Here is a 20304-nt window from a genome sequence, read left to right as displayed (position 1 = left end):
GCTTGTGTGTTTGCCTGCGTATGTGTGTTTGTGCATGTGCATGCATGCGTACATATGTCTACTGTGTGAGTATGTGTCATAATGATGATTACTGTGAATGTATGTGTGTGAGTGTGTATCTGTTTATGTACATGTGTGCACATGGAATGGGTTAACATGACCCCTGAGGCAAACATCTGGAAAAATTGGTCATCCTAGGCCCCACGGTTCTCAAGATATTCACAGAAAACTGTCTTCCCTACCCTCCTTCGGGGGGTCCAGGCCAGCCGGGGGCTACAGATCAAACGAAAAAATGACGGTTCCATGCTATCCATGTGGGGTTACATGCCCACCAAGTTTCGTGTACCCGGTCTTTCAGTGTCCGGGAATCCTTGTTGGTGTACGGTCACTAAATGTACACATAAATTAATTTATTGTAAGGCCCCCCATGAACGAAAGTTCACAAAACTTGCATGCATTCGGAGGGTGTCATAATGATCCTACACTTTCAATTTCGTGCAGTTTTGACCATGTCAGCCAGAGATATTGTGATGAAAACACCTAATTTTTTGCTTTTTAATTTTTAACTAGGTGGCGCTATACATGAAATAAGTGGTAATGGGATGGGTTGACATGCCCCTTAAGACCAACATACAAAAAAAAGGTGGACCTCCTAGGCCCTACGGTTCTCGAGATATTCACAGAAAACTGTCTCCGGCCACCTACAGGCCAGTTGGTGTATAATAACATAAATTAATTTATTGTGTGGCCCCCCATGAACGGAATTCCACGAAACTTGGCGTGCATTCAAAGGGTGTCGTAATGATCCTACACTTCCAATTTCGTGCAGTTTTGACTATGTTAGGTCACAGATACTTGCGATTACAACACCTCATTTTTACTTTTTTGTGTTTAACTAGGTGGCGCTATACATGAAATGAGTGGTTATGGAATGGGTTGACATGGCCCCTTGAGATCAACATACAAAAAAAAAAATGGTCCTCCTAAACCCTACGGTTTTCGAGATATTCACAGAAAACTGTGTCTGCCCTACCCTCCTTTCGGGGGGTCCATTCCAGCGGGGGGGCTACAGATCAAAACGAGCAACATAGCATGGAACCGTCATTTTTCGTTTTCATCTGCAGCCCCGCTGGACTGGACCCCGAAAGGAGGGTAGGGCAGACACAGTTCTCTGTGAATCTTTTATGGTATGTTGGTCTCAAGGGCCCACATAAACCTGGATCATAATCACTCATTTGTGATTCCCGGTAAAAATGAAAATCAGTAGGATTAAAAGAAAGCCAAAATAAATATTCATCATCATCATCATGGCTGCATTTTCAGTATTGGCGAGAAGTAGTCGTTTGTCCACTAGATGGCTTATCGTTGCAGTGAGGCGTAATTTTGTTGGAAGTTAAAAGGGGTTGGAAAAAAAAACAATGGGACGCTTCATACAAGGACTGTAATTTACGCAGCTTAACATCTAATAAGGATAGGGCGATGTTCACTTGAAGTGTAATTCCCATTTCTTCTTGAAGCGAAATAAATCTGAGGATGTTTTATCGGACATGCTTGGTTTTTTACTGCAGATACGTTAATCTTGTAATATCAATAAGGACCTAGGTAATGTTACGTTAAGCGTTGGTTGAGTGATGGAGGCATTTGATTTATTGCATTTGTAGAAAACTATAAATGCGGTTATACCAAGCAAATGTATAGCAGCACTGTTTGTATCTTTCGACTGTCATTTATTGCACGTGCTACAAAATCATTCTGTGCAATGGAAGATTTACCAACGTTACACGGTCTGATGCAGTTTTGCCTATACATGCGTGGAGACTGAGACGCCTGTTTATTTTGTTTTAAGTGCGTGCAGGGTGTGAGAGGGGAATCGATGTGCTTTGATTACAGCTTGGTAGTTGTAGTCTGTGAAATTAAAAAAGCACGTGTGTGTGTGAAGTATCCAAACAATGACACCTTCATTTCATTATGGCTGTTTTAGCAAAACACCTTAAGCTACTGTGTGTAGGTCCCATTTAGAAGTGGCTACTTCATTTGGCGCTTTCCTTGACTCATGGAGCTGCGTGAATGTTATTAGAACTTTTCGCCCGCGATATGACAGTTTAAGTCCGGGCTTGATACTGTAAGGCGAAGCCATTGGTTTCAAAGGAGATTTTATTTGTGTCAAAGCCAGCATAGCCTATTGACAATTTATGTTGTCAATAGGCCTACCTATAATCCTACCTGTAGCTTAGGGAAGCTAACAACTTTCTATTAGGATCTAGTTTGTTAGTTACCGTTTTGTCATAACTCCCTGATGCATTTTTGCATTTAGAATAGCCAGAGCGTGTATATCTCAATCGAAAATTAAACAATATCAGTTGCCTATGGACTAGGCTGGGTGAACCAGCCTGATCTGCCCGCTATTTATTTTTGATTTCTTAAAAGATTGAGCTTGGTCTGATGAAAGCCAGACTAGCCATGGACCTCAGTTAAACAATGCAAGGGAACATGAATCAGCCTATATTTGCACTAACAATAACGGACAAAAGCTCTTCAACTTTGGCCCGTTAAAATGTGTATGAACAGTCTAGCGGCCGCATTTCATCAAGGCCCATTTGGACATGTCAGTTATTTGCACCACTGGTTAGATGTAAAACAGCACTTCGTTTCAGACTAGGCTACTGTTACTTAATTTGTGCATTAACAATAACGTTTCAGACTACTGTTACTTAATTTGTGCATTGACAATAAAGTATTACATGAACTAAAGATGACTAAAATCTTATGTAGAAGAAGAAACATTCACAAAAAATCCATCCATCCAAAAAATGACCTTTGTTTTTGATAGCTGTTGAAAACTTGGCATGGAACTGACAGAGATGTTTTTGTTTATAAATACATAAAAAATAAATAAATAAATAACATTATGCTGATACCTTTTGCTTTTCCCAAATACAATGTAGCCTACAGGTGTAAGTGACCTTTCATCAATCCAGTTGCAATGGATGAACTGTGATGAACTGCCCTACTTGTGATTGTTTAGAGATTTTAAAGGTTTTATAACAATTCTACATCTTCTTTGGTTATTTTACAATCTATTCACCTTTTCAGCACCAGTAGGGTACTTTCTGTGCAGCCGCACACACACACTCAGGCATGCCAAACAAGCATACACAAAAGTTTCAAGAGTGGGGGATGGAGTAAAATATGGAGACAAATTGAAGTGTGATTTATTTTCGCGGAACGGATGTACAGGACTGAGCGGCGGTCATATTTTGTACCGCTATGCGGTACATCTAGTAATAATAACTATGACCGCCGCCCAGTCCTCCACATGTTTTTTCACAAAAATAAGTCACGCTGAAAGGCATATATGATTCTAACTGTCTCACTGAATTGCATTATGCACACTGGTATCTGCTAGACAACAAGTACCAAAACATGATTAGTTCATAGATTTCACATGTAAAATACATTTTATACAACACCACCCCCATCTTGCCTGTTCATAATTCTGAGAAATTCTTGAATTGTGTGCATGTGTGCGTGTACATGTTTATGTTTATGTGTGTGTGTTGTGTGTGCGTGCATGTACATGTGCTTGTGTGTTTGCCTGTTTATGTGCCTGTGTTTGTGCATGTGCATCCATGCGTATATATGTCTACTGTGTGAGTATGTGTCATACGTAGGATTACTGTGAATGTATGTGTGTGCATGTGTATCTGATTATGTGTGCATATGGAATGGGTTTACATGACCCCTGGAGGCAAACATACACAAAACATTGGTCATCCTAGGCCCTACGGTTCTCAAGATATTCACAGAAAACTGTATCTGCCCTACCCTCCTTTCGGGGGGTCCAGTCCAGCGGGGGGGCTACAGATCAAAACGAAAAACGATAGTTCCATGCTATCCATGTGGGGTTACATGCCCACCAGGTTTCGTGTACCCCGGTCTTTCAGTGTCCCGGGAATCCTAGTTGGTGTACGGTCACTAAATGTACACATAAATTATTTTATTGTAAGGCCCCCCATGAACGAAAGTCCACGAAACTTGGCATGCATTCGGAGGGTGTCATAATGATCCTACACTTTCAATTTTGTGCAGTTTTGACCTTGTCAGCCAGAGATATTGTGATGAAAACACCTAATGTTTTGCTTTTTAATTTTTAACTAGGTGGCGCTATACATGAAATAAGTGGTAATGGGGTAGGTTGACATGCCCCTTAAGATAACATAAAAAAAAGGTGGACCTCCTAGGCCCTCACGGTTCCGAGATATTCACAGAAAACTGTCTCCGGCCACCTACAGGCCAGTTGGTGTATAGGAACATACATTAATTTATTGTGTGGCCCCCCATGAACAGAATTCCACGAAACTTGGCGTGCATTCAGAGGGTGTCATAATGATCATACACTTCCAATTTTGTGCAGTTTTGACTATGTTAGGTCACAGATACCTGCGATTACAATACCTCATTTTTATTTTTGAGCTTTGCTGCGCGGCGGTCATAATAATAATGATAATAATAATAATAACAATATTAATAATATGTTATTGTTATAAAGTACAGCAGTACTGGTTCTCAAGCACACCGAATAGTAACTTAGTAGACTCACATCTTTCAGTGCCTCTGCATCCAGAGGTTTTCTCGTCTGAACCACTGCGATAGATGCATTTCCAGTTGTGAGGTTCAGTTCCAGAAACTCGAGGTGGGATGGATACGTGTATGGCTCCAGAACAATGGTATCATTCTGTGGAACCCCTCTCATAACATCGATGTTCCCTGTCAGATGGGTCAAGGGGCCAGACAAGACAGACGGTCACACTCTGATGGTAGCCTATTCAACACATTCATCTGATTGGTTAGCCTGTATACCAGACGAATCTTAGAATGCATTTGAACTTCCTCTACCACAAAAAATCACCAATCACAATGTCTTATCTGCCATGGGGTGGGCTTTAAAATGGCAGATAAAGGAGAACTTTTGCCACAACCAGGGGGTTAAAGTGTGTGTGAGCGGGTGGGATGCAGTTCCGCCACCTAAGATAAATGAATAATTAATATATTCTTTCATACCAACGATATTGCACAATGATATTGTTAAAATAAATGGTGAGTTAATTTTTCAGCTGCTGTTTTATTGCTTTGTTAAGTGTTAAGTGTATTGACTTGGTAAATACTGTTTGATATCATCTTGTGTTCTGTGATTGACTTTACCTGCGTATCCTTCATCTTTTTTCCCCAAAAAATCATTTGTTCCTGTTTCGCAGTTTATATAGGAACCTGAACACATGTTAACACATCAACACATATAACACATAACATAACAACATTGCATGGTGATGGTTCCCACTCACACTTAAGCGCGTGCACACAGACACACACACGCACACACAATGAAATATGACAAATAGCCATCACCATTTAACTGCAAACATTTCCTTAATTGTTCATTTAGTATATCAACACACACAATTCATGTTAAAACACCATAGCATCTGACCTCAACATCATGGACGTGTTTTTGTGATGGATGAATGCTAAATGTACTCACTTCCTAGCGGGAAACAGACCGTACTGCTGAAACTGGAGCTTACAAGGAGAGCGATCCATATCCAGCCAACCATCCTGATAGCCTATGTCCCTCAGTCAAGTTTCAAAAGCAATGCGTAAACAACAGCAGTGGCTCAGAGCTACTGTAGCTGGGCAAGAATGTAAAAGCCACTGACTTGCACTTTATTGTATCTCTGTAATCTTCTCTACGTGTACCAGCCCTATTATAGTGTTTGACTGCAACAGATAAGCTTGTACCGCGCTCACACATTTTTTACAAGTGATGGCAGCATGTAACTTTATAACATTCCAGGAGTGGTCCTTTACAGGAAGCAGTTCAAAGGTCAAACTAACATGGTAAAAAATGTCAAAAGAGTCTCACAATAAATGTTTTATAATTGCCACGATGATGTGATCATGCCAGGTACAGATAGTCCGTGCATTCCAAATCTGAATGTCATTTGCTTGCATGCATGCTACAACAAATTACATTCTAGAACTTAAGATAAAACACCTTTATAGACAAATCGGTGATCACATCAAAATCTTTATTTGTAGAATACATGGTATGTCTCAAATATTACAAAACTGCAAAAAACAAGCTGAGCTTTTTGAAATGACATCTGTATTGCAGTAGATTTCAGCACAGCACCTGCATCATGTGAAGAGCAGGAACAGAGAGGGAGCTAAATCAGTTGCAGAGACGAACAGTGAATCACTTTGTTTGCATCACTTAGCGATAAAAGGTAGTCACTGCTCCAAAATCTAAACAGGTTCCAAATTGTATGATGCACAATTGTAAAAGTGTGTCATCACATTTTTAAATCAAACCTAAATCTGTAAGATGGACAGTGAGAGTGAGAAGTGTTATACGCACTGGACAAAACCATAACCATTACCATATACCAGTTTTGAGTGAGAAGGCGTTCACAGCACATTAAGGCCAAGGGATTACAACCTAGTGGTTCAATCAAAACACTATAATAACCTCGGCAACAGTAAAAGTTGTGGTACACCTTATCAAATTCCAGTAGGCTAAGGCACAGATAGTAGATTACTTACTCACTGCAAAAACTGCTTATCTAATATAATATAACCAAGTGTTATTAATCTTATATTAAGATAAAAAAATCCAGTTAATATTGTTTTCAGTAGCCTTTTTGGGGACTTATCGGGCATCTATTTCGGCAGAGATGCGTGTGCGCAAGGCTTCACGATAACAACCTTGCTCCAGCTGTGAGATCACTGATTGGCTCAATGTATTCACATGTCTACGTTTTGCCACAGAAGGGGTGAGATAAGTGTAGACAACTGCCATATTGGCGTTACAAACTAACCCCATGCATTTCTATGGAGGATTTTTTGAGTGCTGTGTCTCCTCATTACAAAGCCTCTGGCTATAATTGTGTCGTCGCACCAGTCAAAGTTTGGCAGACGCCTCATCTTTTTCCATGTGGGGAAACAAAACAAAAACGCAATCCATGGTTTCTAAGGTTTCCGAGACAATCGTGTATGTGATAATAATAATAATAATAATAATAATAATAATATGTTTATTTTATATAGCGCCTTTCTCAAACCCAAGGTCGCTTTACATAGTAGGAAGGCAAGGAAACACAATAACAAACAAACAATACAACAAAGACAAGTTATCTGTATGGAGCTACAGTATGTGTTAGGTGTGGAGGAGAAGTGATCATTAAACAGAAAGGTCTTGAGGTGTGCTTTGAAGAAAGGAAGAAAAGGACAGGCACAAAGAGGTTGGGGGAGGGAGTTCCAGAGTTTGGGGGCCAAGGCACTGAAGGGTGGAGGGTGGAGAGTCTGGAGCGGGGGATAGCCAGAAGGTTTTGGTCAGAGGATCTGAGTGAGCGGGAAGGAGTGTAAGGGGTCAGGAGGTTGCAGATGTAGGGGGAAGCAAGGTTCTGGAGGGCTTTGAAGGTGAGTACTTTGTATTTGATCCGGGATGGAACTGGTAGCCAATGGAGTTCATGGAGAATGGGGGTGATGTGTGCTGATCGTCTGGTATGGGTGAGGAGCCTGGCTGCAGAGTTTTGAATATATTGTAGTCTTTGAAGGGTTTTAGTGGGGAGACCAAGGAAAAGTGAGTTGCAGTAATCTAGACCGGACATAATGAAAGAGTGAACCAAAGTCTGTGCATCACTAGCAGAGAGGAAGGGTCGGAGGCGGGCAATGTTACGGAGGTGAAAATTTGAAAGTGAGTGATTTGATATGAGGACCAAAGCTAAGGGTGGAGTCAAGCTGAATGCCAAGGTTTTTAACAACAGGGGTAGTGGACAGGTGAGCCATCAAGGTTGAGAGTGAGACGGGGAGATTTGGTGAGGATGCACTGGAGCAGTTTTTCACACTGCAGTGGCTTCTAGGAATCATTAATGAATCACAACTTTTCTGCTAACAAACAATGAAAGAGTTCTGGAGGGTATCCTTCCAGCATGGCGGATGTCGTGATATTAGGGGCGGGGTGCTGTGTTGTATCTACTGCTTGAAGACATCTCCTCAATAGCCTATGGGCATTATGAGGACCTAATGACTTGGTGAGTCGAAAAGACTTTTATTATGATTCCGTTTTATCCGGAAGTAGCCTGTGCAGACTACTATTTCTGAAACAAATGATGGATTATGCCAGAGAGTTTTAAAAGCAGTCTATCAGCAGAGAGTTTTTACGGGCTCTGGTAGGCTATACATATTATAACCTTTTAGGTTATAATATTTCTCAAACATTTCTTGCAGACTGTTGTCAAGGCACTGTTATTCCTAATGTGTCAAACACGTGTCAAAGGTAGGTATCGATAGGTAGGCTGTTTGTTTCTGTAGAGTTATTGTGTATCCGATGGTGTCGCTCACTTATAACTGGTCACTTCGCTAGATTGTTTGACCCATAGACTGTATTCTATATATATACAGTCTATGGTTTGATCCCACTTTCTTTTACCACTTTTTTAATACTGTTTGGAATGTATATATTACGTTTGAAGTTGCTATCTGTTGACCCACAGGGAAGCTACACCAGGCGCGTAACTGAAGCGTTCCGTTCGCGGCGCGTGAAATCCAAGTTATCTGTTAACCTATCCTCATACACCTCGTTCTACAAACCAGTCTAGCCTACTTCAAAACAAGCAAGTGTGTTGATAGTAGACTATGAGTCGTATCGTTCATGTGGTTTAGACTACATTAGACTAGGCTACTACTACTTCAACTGACTTTGACAATAATGCATGATTGCCAAAAATGCTGCAGTCAAAACAAGAAAACGAAATGACTCACTAGGCATGTTTAGCCCATAGAAAATGCGCGTTGGCATTTGTCCCCCACGAGTCCCCTATCAAAACCTGCATCATGTCTCTTTCAAACTCAGTTCCTGTATCTTCCTTGCGCCTCTGGGTTCCACCGCTGAGATTACTGTCGGCGTTCCTGTGGCAGGTGGCAGCGAAGCGGCAGGTCACATACTACACCAGGGTGGAGGAGTTTGTCTCAGTCGTTTTGGAGACGGTCCCACACCTACTGAGTGCTAAGGAAAGGGTTGAACTTCTCCTTGGCCTGAGAGCTAAGGTGAGAGAACGCAGAATATCCCTGGTTTGTTTGTAAGCCTCTACTGAACAAAGATATGAACACAACATTTGTTTTTGCTCCCATTTTTCACCCCTTCTATGCACACGTCTTTTTTTGTTTGTTCAGCATCTTTTGCTATGTCCTGCCTCTTGTATGCAGAAGAAATATATTACATCTTTTACTCCAATCTATAACAAATGGGAATGAAAACAAACAGTTTTCATTACCTTGATATAATTTCAATGGCATTAATTTACATTGTTTGCTTCAGTTAAGTATTGGTTTATGTTTTTGTTACATCCAAACATGTTTGTGTAGTTTATTTTAGATTTATGCCGCAAGCTTCCATCAGTGACTCTCAAGGCAATGCAGCCACACCTGAACAAATTTTCTAAGATTGCTGAGTCTGTCTCCATTGATGGGGTAAGGACCCCATGAGCCCACCAGGCAGGCAGGCTGGCTTAAACATAATTCATCGTCTTTTATTAGACTTAAACTTTTATGGTCTGTTGTATCAAGTCATCATCACTCTTTTAACACGATGTCTCTGCTGTTGTAACATTGTATTTCAAAAAGAGTGAGCGTACAACCGTAGACGCCGCTGTGAGAGGCTTTGTGGCGCTCGTCCAAACCCTTCTGCGGAGTCCACCAGACAGGGATCATTTCTTTCAGGTGAGTGGAATGTTGGATTCCTCTTTATTGAAATATTTAACAGAAGCATCAGCAAGGATACTGATATAACGCCATGTTCTGTCCTGAGATAAAACCGATATGGTGTTTACAAACGCATCATGGAGTTTTGCCTAAAATTAACAAGCTTACGACTTTGTGTACTGATGTATTTTGGACAGCATATAAGCCTGTACTTATGAGTGTGGTTTTGTAAAAGCTGTACTTAAATACAATTTAACCTAGAGCATAAAACACAGATAGTGAATTGACTGGGCATTAAATGTGTATTTTCTTTTGTTTCAGGATATTTACCCATTGCATTATGGTCCCACATATGACACAGCACTGCAGATACTTGTGTGGAAATTCCTCAGCAGACTGGAAATGTTATTGCCAGTGCCCAGCTTCCATATGGTACGAAGGCGGTCTTTAAATCTCCTTTTGATTCATTATTTCAATTCAATTTTCAATTCAATTTTAATTGAGTTTCACTTAGAGTGCCAAAACATTGCACATGTCTCATGGCGCTTTACAGAGTGTTAAAACTAGTGTTAAAGAGTGTTAAAATGATCAGTCTTCTATTGGGACACAATAACTGTTTCCATGCACACCATATTCTGATTAAGGACCTATTCTGGTTATGGTAATTTTCAGAATACGATGTTTCCATGTCCAACAAAATGGGAATGTTCAAGTTTACATGTTCTGAATAAACCAGTAATGTGCTGTAGAAGTAGCCTAGTATCTGTGTCATGACGTCTCAACGGTCTCTGTCCTTGAATTTCATTCATGACCGCAAAATAGGTGAACTTGGCCAGATTAGAGCCACTATTGTTTTGCATATTATCCTTTAGGCCACTTTGAGGGGTTTCCGCCGAGTCTTCATCTTTCAGCAGTGCGCGCACCTGCTTGTCTGAGCATTATGATGCTTCATCCATCAATAAATTCCATCGTGACATTTAAACGTTCAGGTTTTAATACATAAATTGACCTCATCTTCACTTTAGAAGTGCTAACTTTTTGCCACACTTTTCGCTACATTTGCCAAGTGTCAGAGCATCAAAACAAGCTGCTAAAATCTCTTGCTTGACCATTTTTATATTCTGAAAAGGGTGTTTTCCCACTAATGTTTTTACATGCCATAATATTCCGGATTAAATCATTGAATGCCAAGCTGTTTTCGGAAGCTTTGTCCTAAAGTGCCAGCAATCTAGACCATTGTTGATGATTTTTGTACAGCCACAGCATATTCTGTGTTATAGCTATGAACACATACAATGGCTCGTTAGAAAGGTGAGACTTTAAGCTCTCAGTGGGTGCAAACCGTGTATTTCTACACGCCTCTGTTCCTAAGAAATCCCAAGCTAAACAATGGCTAGTTTTCAAAGTCAAAGTCAAAGTCTGCTTTATTGTCAATTTCTTCACATGTCAAGACATACAAAGAGATCAAAATTACGTTTCCCACTATCCCACAGTGGAGACAAGACATATTTTACCAATTAGGTCCACAGAAAAACATAACATTCAAGTAAACAATATAAAAAGTAAATAAGAAGGCACATACAATGAAGAAATAAGAGCAATTTGGGTTGAAATTGTGCAATTGTGCATACAGTAGACAGTCAATATAATAGTGCAAAAGTCAGGCCAATAAATGGCTGAGGTAGTTCTGTTTGACCTAAGTATGCAAGTGGCATAGTGGTGCAAGTTATGTAAGAGCAGCAGAAGTGTGTTCAGAAGTGTTTTCAGGACAACAGGACAACAACAACAAGTTGCAAAGTGTGCAAGTGTACAAGTGGAGTAGTGCAAGTGGAGTAGTGCAAGGCAGCCGTTGTGGGTCCAAAAGTCCAGGATGTTATGTGGAGGGGGAGAGAGTTCAGCATCCTAACAGCCTGGTGTATGAAGCTGTTGGTGAGTCTGGTGATGCGGGAGCGCAGGCTTCTGTACCTCTTCCCAGAGGGCAGTGGATCAAACAAATTGTGAGCGGGGTGACTTGCATCACTCATCACAAAATGCAAAAATATGATGTAAAATATCATACAGAGTAAAAACAAACTATATTGGACAATTGCGGTCGCCTTGCGGGTGAGGTGGGAGGTGTAAATGTCCTTCAGGGAGGGGAGTGAAGCACCAATAATCCTTCCAGCTGTGTTCACTATGCGCTGCAGGGCTTTCCTGTTGTCCAGCTGGAGAGGATGCTCTCAATGGTGCCTCGATAGAATGTGGTCATGATGGCTGGTGGAGCACTTGTTCGCCTGAGTTTCCGCAGGAAGTACAGGCGGCGCTGAGCTTTCTTCGCCAGTGATGCAGTGTTGGTGGTCCAGGAGAGGTCTTCACTGATGTGCACCCCCAGGAATTTGGTGCTGCTCACTCTCTCCACCACAGCACCGTCGATGGTCAGTGGCAGGTGTTGGGTGTGACCTCTCCGGAAGTCAACAACAATCTCCTTGGTCTTGCTGACGTTCAGCAGGAGGTTGTTGTCCCTGCACCACGTGGTCAGAATGTCGACCTCGATCCTGTATTGAGTCTCGTCGACCTTGGTGATGAGACCCACCAGAGTTGTGTCGTCAGCAAATTTCACTATGTGGTTGTTGCTGTAGGTTGCAGTGCAGTCATGCGTCAGCAGGGTGAAGAGCAGCGGACTGAGCATCAAAATCGCTGTTCATCAAAATCACTGTTTTTTCTAGAAATGGAGATATAACGTCTTTCATGAAATATGAAGTGTTACCTGTAAAGTTTCCGGGAAGTGACCTGGCGAGACTGCCACCTAGTGATAGACCCATGAAAATGGCCAGGTTTTGAGCTGACGTGCATGCGTCACTGATTTGACCCAAAGCGGCAACCGAGTTATGATAAAATGTCCATATTGTGCGTTTTCATGAGTTTTCGATCGTCATATATTTCATTTCCATTCATCACAGAGTTCCCTAAATCACAATTTAATTTTTTAAAAAAAAGCTAAAAACGTAATATTACGTTTTTGGCACTCAACGCATGGGAAGGAAAAACGTAATATTATGTTTTTGGCACTCAATGAGTTAAAGAGGCATATGCTAGGGGTGTTAAGGTTTTTAGTAAGTAGAATATGAGCATAATCAGGTTATGGCAGATGGAAAAAAGGTGTTGTCATGACACACACATTATTCTGAATAAAACCGGAATATGATGTGCATGGATTCTAGTCAGTGACAGTTGGGAAAAACTTTTTTTCCTGCAATGGTACCGGTAATCAGATTGTTTTCTATTCTGTTTGTTTAACACGTCACATAACACCAATTTCTCTCTGGTTGAAGTTGCAGGCAGCCACTTGGTTTGACAAAGACCCCTCACTCTTGGAGGATTCTCTACAAATGGTTTACGACACAAAGAAAGTTAAAAATTTGTTGCTGCAATTCAAAGATTGTGCACATTTGACCCCTGGTGAGCATATCATGCATACAATTTAGTATGTACATAAAATAGATAGAAGTCCAACCATAAACCAAGCAATTTGCTGCATAGGTTGATCTATAATTAGGGACATACATAGAAATCCACTGTGTATAAGGTTGTATTGTAAATCTATTTTATTTTATTATTATTATTATTATTATTATTATTATTATTATTATCATCCTTTCATAGAATCCTCGCCTTCGCCGATCTTGGGAAACACCGTTTTCTCAACATTATCTGTCCCTTTCACTGTTAAGACAGTTCACCCCTGTAAACACCGTGAGCAATGTGTGCTAACTGCCCATGACAGCCATGACTCTAAGGATGGGGCAGATACACTTGACAGGGATGAAGAGGGCGGATTAAGAGATGTGGACGGGGCAGATGAACAGAGAGACGTGGATGAAGATGATAGACCTGAGGATGAAGATGATAGACTTGAGGATGAAGAAGATAAACGTGAGGATGAAGAAGATAAACTTGAGGATGAAGAAGATAGACCTGAGGATGAAGATGATAGACTTGAAGATGAAGAAGATAGAAATGAAGAAGATAGACCTGAGGATGAAGATGATAGACTTGAAGATGAAGAAGATAGAAATGAGGAGGAACATGATCCACAGAGGAACCTTCATCAAGGCAGGCAGAGAAATGTGGATGAAACACATCTGAATGATCAGAAAGTGAACGAGAAAGATCAACATAATGGTGAGAGAACTTGCTGGCAGAGTAAAAGTTTACTTGTGATTTAACCCAAAGCTAAAGGAATGCCAAAGTGTTATATCCTCTATATCCGCTATATTTTAATGCATTTTGTTTTGCTTGTTTTCCAAGTATTTTCATTGGAACTGTAATTGGGTTATCGTTATTTGATTTATCTTTACTCAATCAAAACAACACAACTACACTTTTATTGATATTACCTGAAATACACAGTTTTAACTGTGTATTTAAAGATAACATGACGTTTTCAAAAATGGATTTATAGCTTTTTGGAAAAGAGCTCTTCACATATACAGTATTTATTTGCTTATTTAACATGATTTTGTTATCTGTAGGTCACGTGCGTGATCATGAGAGACTAGTAAGCAGCAGGAGTGAGCAAGAGGACCTGGCGTCCTCAGTAGAAGAGTCTGGGGAAAAGAGAAGACTTTCATCCCAAACCCAGCAGTCAAATGGGCCCCTGCATCACAAATGCCCTGAATGTGGCAAACACTTCCGTCGTAAATCTGAACTCACTGAGCATCTGACCATTCACACGGGTGAGAAGCCTTTTCTCTGTTCTCACTGTGGTAAGAGATTTAGAGCGAAAAGCGTTTTGGTTCGCCACATACGTGTGCATACGGGGGAACGGCCCTTCTGCTGTTCAGTCTGTGGGAAGACGTTCACCCAGAGGTCAGCCTGGAATTTTCATATGCGGGTGCACACTGGAGAGAGACCGTACTTGTGTTCTTTCTGCGGCATGAGTTTCTCTATCACGTCAAAATTGAACATTCACATGCGAATTCATACAGGAGAGCGTCCTTTCAAGTGTGAGCTCTGTGGGAAAGGATTCCGGATGTCCGGGATGCTGACCAACCACAGGAGAGTCGTCCACGCAAAGGAGAAACCATATCGTTGCTCCGTATGCCACAAGCGATTTTCCGATTCTTCCAAAATGCGGAGACATATGCGAGTGCATACAGGGGAGAAACCCTATGAGTGTGTGCTGTGTGGAAAACGATTTTCACAGATAGGGAATATGAGAATACATAAACGTGTGCATAGGTGACATCCCCGACTTTATAATGATTTGTGTAATGGCGAGGCCATTCACTCTGAAATGTCAGCCCAGATAGTATTAAATGTGTACAACTAAGTTTGGCGATTGTACACAGAGTCTGCCTGTTCTTATTCAAATGTTGATGTTGACATCTATTGATAATAGTTTTCTTAACTCTTAAAATGCTGAAGACTTGTAGGAGGGGACTCTTGAAAATTAATATTTTTTGGTAATGGAGCATTTCATAATTTCAATGTTTTCTCTGACATTGTATCCAGTTGTTTTAAAAACTTATACAGACAAGTGTTGAAGTTTGCCTTGTAAAGACAAAGATTAAACTCAACTTTCATTACAATTTGATGTTACGTTCGTAATACTTTCTAAAACAATATATTTACACTGACAGTTACTTCACCTTGTTTTTGTCTTCAAGTTATTGTTGAGAATGTGTTTACAAAGCATTTGTGTGTGTGTGTGTGTGTGTGTGTGTCATGGTGCTAAGTTCATTGTGTTGCTATGTGGGCCACCAACTGGCACCACAACCAGTCTTGAGTCTTGCTGATTTTATTGCTCACAATAACAGAAGAAAACAAAAGAATACAATGTTACTCAAAATGGCACTGATTTACGTAAAGCCTAAAGAAGAAGTTTAGGCTACTCATTATCAGCCAAAGTACCCATCACTTTGAAGTGTTCTCACTCTGTTTTGTTGTGTTTCCTTAATGTTGCTGTTTTCCTAAAGAAAATACTTAAAGGGAAACTCTTCATACCTCAAGGCAAACCATGTTCAGTTAGAAGTCATTGTGCACATCCCAGGTGCATCACAAAAATGTGTCAAAATATTCTTAAAACCGAGTTTAAACAGTTCTTGATTATTTCCTCTCTTTTTTTTGTTATTTTTTGCATGTGATCCTTCCCTTAATATGTAGTTACTTTCCTGTTGTGGGATGGGTGAATGTGACATTTGTGTCTAAAATATTCTTGTGAACGCCATCTATAGGAATAATTTCCATATGGAATACTGCTTAAAAAGTGTGGTGGTGCGGTGCAAAGGGCTGTTGTGTTTTTACCACCGAGTCCCTGATGTTGCACGGCCTCTTGACAAAATGCCGGAATTCTCCTTTTAAAGATTTTCACACAGATCTCGGTTTCTCGAGGTCACTGAGTATATCCAACCCCAGCACGAATAATAGATTAACCAAACATGACAATACAACGAATCCTTGTGATACTGGGTTGGAGGAACTGGTAGGGGGACAGTGGTTAAGTGCTCTTAACAGTCTTCTGTAATAAACTCCTGGTTCGCCTCCAATATCACCACTTTCTTTCGAAAATTCTAAAACAACGATGTTTTTCAATACTTCAAAATAACATTTGATAAATGAACCTTACATTTTTTCAGTTGCCATAGGTGTGTAGATTTGAACAAAATCTGTTTTGGTTCTTAACAGGAGCATTTACTGCCTGAAATATCCGATTTTGTTTACCACGCTCGGAGGTTAGTGCTGGCCTGTTGGGTCGCCTATTTACGCCGTTTCAACAGCACATGAACGGTTAGACCGAGAATTCTCGTCATGAAATTAAAATTGAACTGGAGCTCCAAGCGGATGTGTTCACGCAGCATTACAACACTGTTTACAGCTCTTTGAGTCACGGTAAAATGTAATTTTTGGTACATGGCTAATTTAGATACACCTATGGTGTGGGTGCTTGCGTTTCTTTAGGAATCCGCCGTCTTGGTTTGTATAGAAATGCATATTAAAGGGGTGGTTCAGGATTTTGGACATAGGACCTCATTTCCAAGTAAGCAAGTGTGATATTTATCAGTGGAGACCGTTTTCAACACGTTTCATCCAGTCCTTCTAATTGCAGAGTTCGCAGGTGCTAGGCTAGCGCAAGTCAACGGTATGTGCTAGCCTGCCACTAAAAACAGTCTTACCTACTCCAAAGGACACTCGAGGCAAATTCCAGACAATTTTTACACTAAGTTTTTTACACTTTAATTTGTACACTTTAAGTGTCCAAGCTTATGTCAATAAAACACACCAGGCTCTGAAAACAAAAATCAGGGAACACAAGAGTAGCCTAACGTTAGATACAATGATGAAAAGAGTACTTTGGATGTTAAGATAACAAATCTTCAGAAAATGTGGGGGAAAGGGGGAAATGAGTTAATCAGCTGGCTCCATCCCTGTAGGATGTATCATGAGTGCTAACTGCGTTTGTAAGTGAATCTGCGGAAGACCAAAGAGTTGAAATATTATTCCCCAAGCATGACAAAATAAAACAGAAAAAAGAAAAGAAGCAAGACGTCTGCAAACTCAGACGTCATCCTACTTCTTCAGAACATACAGTAGTATGTCCCTTAACTGTGCCCCACGTGTGGGTTTTGTTCAAAATAGATAACAAAGAGATTATTTGAAAAATTGACAATACACATTGTATTTCGGTAATGAGAGTTAATTTATTTAAAATGGGATTAAAAATTATATAAAACATGCATTTTGATGCACTGCACTGTTCATTTAATGTACTTGTGTAAATGAAAAAAAGTGCACAAAATTGTTTCTTACTAATGGTCTCCTTTTGTCATTTACCATATTGGTAATGAGAATTATTCTGGATCATGCTACCATAATATTGAAATAAAGTTATTAAATTGTTTTACTATAATACTTTTATCAGAAAATAAAAGTTCACATTCTATTTAGTGACTTAAAGGACAAGTTCGGTATTTTACACTTAAAGCCCTGTTTTCAGAGAGTTTATGATTAAATAGAACGTTTAAGATTGAAATTTGGACACATGCTGCTGTCCTGAGAATTTTCGGTTTCTGTGGTAGCCCCCCCTCCTCCACAATGCTGCATAGGTGCACTGGAACAATCCTTCCTAAAATGCATTAAACTTTCGTTTACAAAGACATAAAACTCACCGAGTGGTAAGGGGTGTTCGCTGATATGCTCACACAAAAATCGCTGCAAAAGATGCTTTCCAACAAGTGTTTTACCATGCATTGTAAAACTGTGGAGCTATTTTTCCAAACGCCTCACACCCTACATTCTTCCGTTGAGAGCTTGACTAATAGACACTCCAGCCCCGTTGGTGGCGATAATGCACCTTACACCGTCTGGCAAATTACAATCAAACCACTGGCATTTCATTGAATACACAGAAGAAGCAGAAGATCGCTGTCTTGAAGTATTTTGGAACAGACGGCTAAAAATTAGGCGATTTTGTGCAGTTCCGAATTGCGGGAAAATTCATAGCAAAAAAAGTTGTCACAGACTTCCTTTCAACGATCCAGAAAGGCTAAAGTTGTGGCTGGAATTTCTGGGGTTGGATGTGAGCACACCTGTTGAGAATCTGCAGAAAACTGATCACCTTGTCTCTGCGGTCTGCATTTTACTGAACTTCGCTGGAGGTCGAAAGAAATTGCCCAAAAAGCTCTTTCGCCTGAGAAATACAGCGGTTCCCACCATAGACATAATATTCACCCCTTGCAGACACGTGACTTAAGTCACGTGACGGCTCCATGCTGGACGGCAAAAAGATGGGAGAGGGACGGCAAATTACATTATGTCATAAAGATTATGATGAACTGAACACCATTACTATAACATCTTTGTAGTTCAATGTATTGCTGTTTGGGGTCTGATAGTCAAAGAAGATGCCAGTGGTGTTGTTAGATGAAATGGGTCATGATCGCAAATGTAAAGTTATTAAAACTGGTGGTAACAGCAAGGGGCTACTGTAATTAACATTATGGTAAATGAACACCCATAAGTATTTCTGGACTAAAATATTGCAAAGCGATTTGGTTACTTTATTTGTCTTGCTTTTATCAGTTGTAACATAGTCAAAACGTTAAGAATGTCATATCAGAACATGAAATAATAACTAGCTGCCACACTTAGAAGCTAGCTATTCTAGCTAACGTTTATCGTAGCTCATAGTGCTAGGGCTAATGTAACTTCGTCAGTTTGTTCGTTGCCCATTTAATAAACTTACTTCTTACATGTCTTAAATTAAAGAATTGAAAGAAATAGGAAATTAAAAAAAAACTTGAACGGTATTATCTGTTTACATTCAGATCTTGCCAAAGACTTTGCCTAAGTGCTATCTGCCGTCCTGTTCAGAGTCTATGGTTGCTATAGCAACCACTGCTGTGCTTTATACACTGAGGAGATATAAGCATGCAATTGTGGTTGAAATACTCCCGAAACACAAAGAAAACAAACCAAAATATATCTATGCAAGAACATGGGATGTTGTTGTATTCCAAACAATAAGCCAACAGTCCTGGAAGGGCATTACTACGGTTAAATCTCACTATAATCTCCTAGCTGTGCGATATGTCCCATTACAACCCATTGATTTGATTCGTATTCTTGCCGTCCACTAGGCTATTTTGCTGTGGCGCGAACAAAACGTGACGTCACTTGCAAGGGGTGAATACATAGACGCCGCATCGGCTACTCCTTACTAGCGCTGACGAGATTTGGAGCCGCCATCTTGGCCCGGTCATCCACTCCACTCAGTGTAATCTGTTTGGCCGGTAAGATGAGCTGTCAGCGCACTTAATTAATCATATCTCACTGAATACCGAACAGATTCTCACTCGGTTTTTTTTGCTGCAAAGGTCATACATGTAGCTATGATACAGGACACATGATTTAGCGTATTTTAATATTCATAGTGGGTTTAACAGTAATAGAATATTCTGATATATGATATAAAGTGACCTGACGTCCGATATCAAAACTGGGAACATAATCCATGTTTGACAGCATAGACAAAACTAGTTTGATACAAGTTTAATGAGTTAAATATAGTTCACGGTTGACAGAAAAGTTCCATCAACAGCATTATTCACAGAAAGGTTCTATAAACATTTAAGTGAGATCAGTGCCATTTAGACATCTGAGGGGTATTCCAAGTAGGCCTATGTGGTTTAGTGACAAATTTGGGTAAATTGACAGAATAAGTTGTAAACCTCCCAGTAGAAAAGCTGTATACAGGAAACATGGTTGTGTGTATTTTAATATTCATAGTGGGCTTAATAGTAATAGAATATTCTGAGATATGATATATAAGTGATGACATCCAATATAAACACTGGGAACATAACTAATCCATGTTTGACAGCATAGACAGAAACGGGTTTGATACAAGTTTTAATGGGTTAAATTGACAGAAAAAATCCATCAACATTTTCAGTTCAGTGCCATCAAAAATAAAGTTTGATGCACAGACATTGGTGTGGCATAAAAGGAAATGGAGTAACTGGGTTCAATATCAACAGCATTTGTTAGACAAGTTCCATAAATATT

At 40.2% G+C, this 20304-nt stretch overlaps 3 protein-coding genes across 4 annotated transcripts in view; 1 reads left to right on the top strand and 2 right to left on the bottom strand.

Annotated features, from left to right (window-relative positions):
• LOC125298112 (protocadherin Fat 1-like) overlaps window positions 1–5750 on the bottom strand; it is a gene marked incomplete in the record, with an annotated part of 13276 nt that extends 7526 nt beyond the window's left edge. Inside the window, 3 exon segments of the mRNA XM_048248796.1 lie at window positions 4601–4767; window positions 5203–5268; window positions 5540–5750. Of these exon segments, the coding sequence (XP_048104753.1) occupies window positions 4601–4767; window positions 5203–5268; window positions 5540–5612 (306 nt within the window).
• Window positions 1–20304, bottom strand: part of LOC125298155 (histone H3-like) — a 781614-nt gene that overhangs the window by 123462 nt on the left and 637848 nt on the right. The window lies entirely within an intron of this gene.
• On the top strand, window positions 8162–15285 carry LOC125298110 (zinc finger protein 3 homolog). Of its 2 annotated transcripts, XM_048248794.1 has the most exons (9): window positions 8162–8335; window positions 8912–9105; window positions 9424–9528; window positions 9682–9777; window positions 10081–10191; window positions 13071–13197; window positions 13402–13920; window positions 14271–14474; window positions 14727–15285. In XM_048248794.1, exons 1-9 carry the CDS (start codon window positions 8314–8316, stop codon window positions 14981–14983), a joined length of 1635 nt encoding a protein of 544 aa, XP_048104751.1. In that variant the 5' UTR covers window positions 8162–8313; the 3' UTR covers window positions 14984–15285. The 2 variants fall into 2 exon arrangements, with proteins under 2 accessions (XP_048104751.1, XP_048104750.1); XM_048248793.1 differs by having other exon boundaries at window positions 8163–8335; window positions 14271–15285.

Source organism: Alosa alosa, chromosome 7, assembly GCF_017589495.1.
Source record: "Alosa alosa isolate M-15738 ecotype Scorff River chromosome 7, AALO_Geno_1.1, whole genome shotgun sequence".
Taxonomy (NCBI): domain Eukaryota; kingdom Metazoa; phylum Chordata; class Actinopteri; order Clupeiformes; family Clupeidae; genus Alosa; species Alosa alosa.
Note: the sequence above shows the minus strand (reverse complement) of the source record. Positions and strands in the feature narration are given on the sequence as shown.